At 55.6% G+C, this 3,345-nt stretch overlaps 1 protein-coding gene across 1 annotated transcript in view; it reads right to left on the bottom strand.

Annotated features, from left to right (window-relative positions):
- Positions 1-290: 290 nt before the first annotated feature.
- Positions 291-3,345, bottom strand: part of H257_10715 (serine/threonine protein kinase) — a gene marked incomplete at both ends in the record, with an annotated part of 12,449 nt that continues 9,394 nt past the window's right edge. Inside the window, 6 exons of the mRNA XM_009837354.1 lie at positions 291-1,498; positions 1,548-2,130; positions 2,207-2,755; positions 2,828-2,926; positions 2,975-3,076; positions 3,135-3,233. Of these exons, the coding sequence (XP_009835656.1) occupies positions 291-1,498; positions 1,548-2,130; positions 2,207-2,755; positions 2,828-2,926; positions 2,975-3,076; positions 3,135-3,233 (2,640 nt within the window). The remainder of the gene's footprint in view (positions 1,499-1,547; positions 2,131-2,206; positions 2,756-2,827; positions 2,927-2,974; positions 3,077-3,134; positions 3,234-3,345) is intronic.

Below are 3,345 nucleotides of genomic sequence, written 5' to 3'. Positions count from 1 at the left end.
CACAATCCTAGCCCGCCAGGTTAGGTACATCACACCAGCCTTGCGCGGTCGCGCCGTTGAAGTCAAAATCTGGACGAGCGTCATCCTGCGGCAATGGACTGTACGAACTGATTGCTCCAGCAACTCGATCCAACAGCGCCGCAACCACAAACACCATCGAGTCCGACGACCAGTCAGCAATGTATGAGTGTGCCACGTCGATATAGTAGTATATATTTACAGTTAATTACATCATGTATTATACGTATATAATAGTTGAAGTTGTTGCTAAAGTGAAAGCGCTAGCTAGTTTATGGAGTCTGTGGGGTTGTCGTCCACACAATCCGTCCGTCAGGTGTCAACGTGCGGTGGAGGTTGCAGAACGTATGGTTGGGGTCGTGCTGGTCCAGAAATTGCTTCCACTCTCGCAGCGCCGCCCCGTGTACTCGAACAACTTGGTCTCCAACTCCACCACTCAGCATAGCCCTGCCCACCGCATCACACTTGGTTGGGTCACTTCCATCTTCCCCTTCGGGAAGCCAGCTCTTGACGTCGTCTGTCCACCCGACCCAGTCCGACGCTTTGGCTAGCCCTTGAAACACTTGCTGGAGCCATTTACAACCGTGGTTGGAGACCGTCACATGGATAGGGTACACGTCGTCGTCATTTTCAGTTGGAATCACCACTTGGCCAGTGCTTTCGTCCACCAGATACACAAACATGGACGCTCGTGGAAGGGGAGTCGCCTCTGCCCCGCGATCGTCCGCCTTCGGAGCAACCTCCAAAGGCTTCCCAAATCTCTCGGACCCTTCGGACTGGTTCAACTCAAACGGCAGCACCACAAACGAAGTCGGGACGTCCCCATCTTCCTGTGCTGCAAACAGCCCTGTGAGGAGGCTCGTCGTGGCGTCGTCGTGCAGTGTCATCAGGTGATGCGTCAGGTCGTTCGAGGCTTGGTCGTGCAGCTCCACCGCCATCTCGTCGTGGTGGGTTTGCACGGTATGTTGAACTTGTACTAACTCGTGCAGTTGGTCGAGTATACTGCAACTGGTCACAAGGGTGAGATCGCGGCCCGTGAAGTACGGATGCATCAGCACTTGACTCGCGCTCCACCGTTTGGTTGGGTCCACGACCAGCAGATGCAGCAGCAGGTCCACCGCCTTGTCGTGGCCCACACCCACATTCGCTCGAATTCTGGCCTCCAGCTGCTTGTCCGTCCAGTTGGCCGCTGTCTCAATGTAATCTGCGACGACGTTCTGGTTGACATCGGTGGGAAACAACTCGACGCCCGTCACCATCTCGTACAGCATGCACCCGAACGACCACATGTCGAGCGACGGCGCCGCTGGGACCAAATCATATGGCGTTTCGTCCGGCCGACCAAATACGAACGACCGAACAACATATTGCGGCGATCGTTTCCCAGCAACGACCTCCGACGACGACGCCCCCCCCCCGTGACTATATGCTTCGGACATGGCTCTGTCGTGTGGACTTGGGCGGTACCTGTAAAACAGTTCTATATCCAAGCCTTTTATTAGCCCCCACGAATCTATGGAAAAAATGACCTGGAGGGAGGATCCCCGAGCTGGTCTTGACGCCCACTGGCATCCCTTGCTCGGTCGTAGCGTCAAAGTCGATCAGTTTCAACTGGTTGTGCACCCTGAGTACGTTCAGTTTCTTCACGTCGCCGTGCACGAGCCCCGCGTTGTGCATGTGCTGCAGCCCCACGACCACGTCCCTGAGCATGCTCTGCACCAACGTCGCACTAGGTCGCTCCTTGGCTGCGATGTCGTCCAGACTCCGATCGGCCGGCGGCATGACCAGCACAAACCCGTACTCAGCCATGGACTTGTCGTGGACCGTGAGCGTTGTCACATGCTGGGCAAACACTTGGGGGGATACGGTCGGCAGCAATCGCAGCAGCATGCTCCCAGCTGAAGCGTGACTTTGCAGCTCCATCTGTTGTCGGGTCTGGACTTCCCGCGTGTACTCGTCCTGGTGTTTCATAAACTTCATTGCCACTTTGACCTTGCCGCCAAAACTCTGATGGCAAAACGTGAGAAACTCGGACTTTGTCAGCGCCCCGTTGCCGTCCTTGTCCCACAATGCAAACTCGGCGTGCCATTGCTTCCACTCCGAGTCCTCGTGCTATGTTAGTAGTAGCCTCCGTCAGACAGGAACTAGTACTAGTACTAGTACTACTAGCTAGGCAGACCACTCGTACCTTGGCCTGGCGATCCGTAGACTCGCGTCCTAGCACCTGGTTACACTGGATGAACGCGGCCTCGTCCAGAGTTCCGTCGTCATCTGCATACTCGTCAAACACTTGGCCGCCCAGCCCATGATCGTACGCATATATCACCACGGCGGAGGGACTTATGTGGATGGGCGGGCCGTCGAAGAGCTCGAACCGTTTGCAAAAGTACAGCCGGTCCCGGAAGATGGTCCGGATGTGGGCGTCGCACGCCTGGATAACGAGGCGAACGAGGCGGCCGTGGCGGTCGGCGGCAGTCGCCAGGCCTGCGTACACGTCTCTGATGCGTGTCGCCGTCCGGAACGTGCGGTGAGAGAGCACGGACACAACCGCCTTGGCGCGCACCCGCGGGTCCACCGGCAGCGACGGGTCCAAGAACGTCGTCCACGTGAACGAGTGGCCGATCCTGCCCACGACGAGGCCGTCTACGACCTGAAGAGGCAGGTCGCGCAGCAGCATCGTCGCGGCCACGTACGAGTCGGTTAGGTGAGGAGCTAGGGTTTGGATCAACGGCTTGCCCTACAGTAGTTACGAACGCGTTGCTGTACAAGTTGGTTGCGTACGCTGGACGGATAGATGGATATAATATACCTGCCAGATGACGTTCCACTCGGCTCCTTGACCAATCAAGTACAACGCGACTTCAAAATGGGCGGCATCCAATGCCCAGTCCAACGCCGTGCGGTGGAACTAGGAGGGTTTGGTGGAAACTGGGGATTTTTTAAATGGTTTTCGTACTTCGCCGCGGATTTCGAGCTTGGGATTATAACCCACCACCAAGAGACGCACAATCTTCAAATACCCATGCCGAGCTGCCCAAATGAGACCGGTGTTGCCATTCTACGTGTTTCAACGTCGCCCTGAACATATATATTCCTACGAGAGTAATATATATTACGTGGTCTTGCAATGTGGAGTCGGTCCCAGCTTCGATGGCGCGTTGGACGATGTTGAGGTTACCCCGTCGTGCCGCCAGCATCAAGATCGTCATGCCGTTCTACGATTCCGCTATATTAATCTTTTCGCATCATACAAAAATATTACTATATATTTCGACAATAATGTATCTATATTGTCACCTCAAAGCGGTGGTCCCAGTCCCATCCGTT

The sequence above is a fragment of the Aphanomyces astaci genome (genome assembly GCF_000520075.1).
Source record: "Aphanomyces astaci strain APO3 unplaced genomic scaffold supercont1.30, whole genome shotgun sequence".
In the NCBI taxonomy this organism is placed as follows: domain Eukaryota; phylum Oomycota; class Saprolegniomycetes; order Saprolegniales; family Verrucalvaceae; genus Aphanomyces; species Aphanomyces astaci.
The sequence above is the reverse complement of the archived record's forward strand: the minus strand, read 5'-3'. Positions and strand labels throughout refer to the sequence as shown.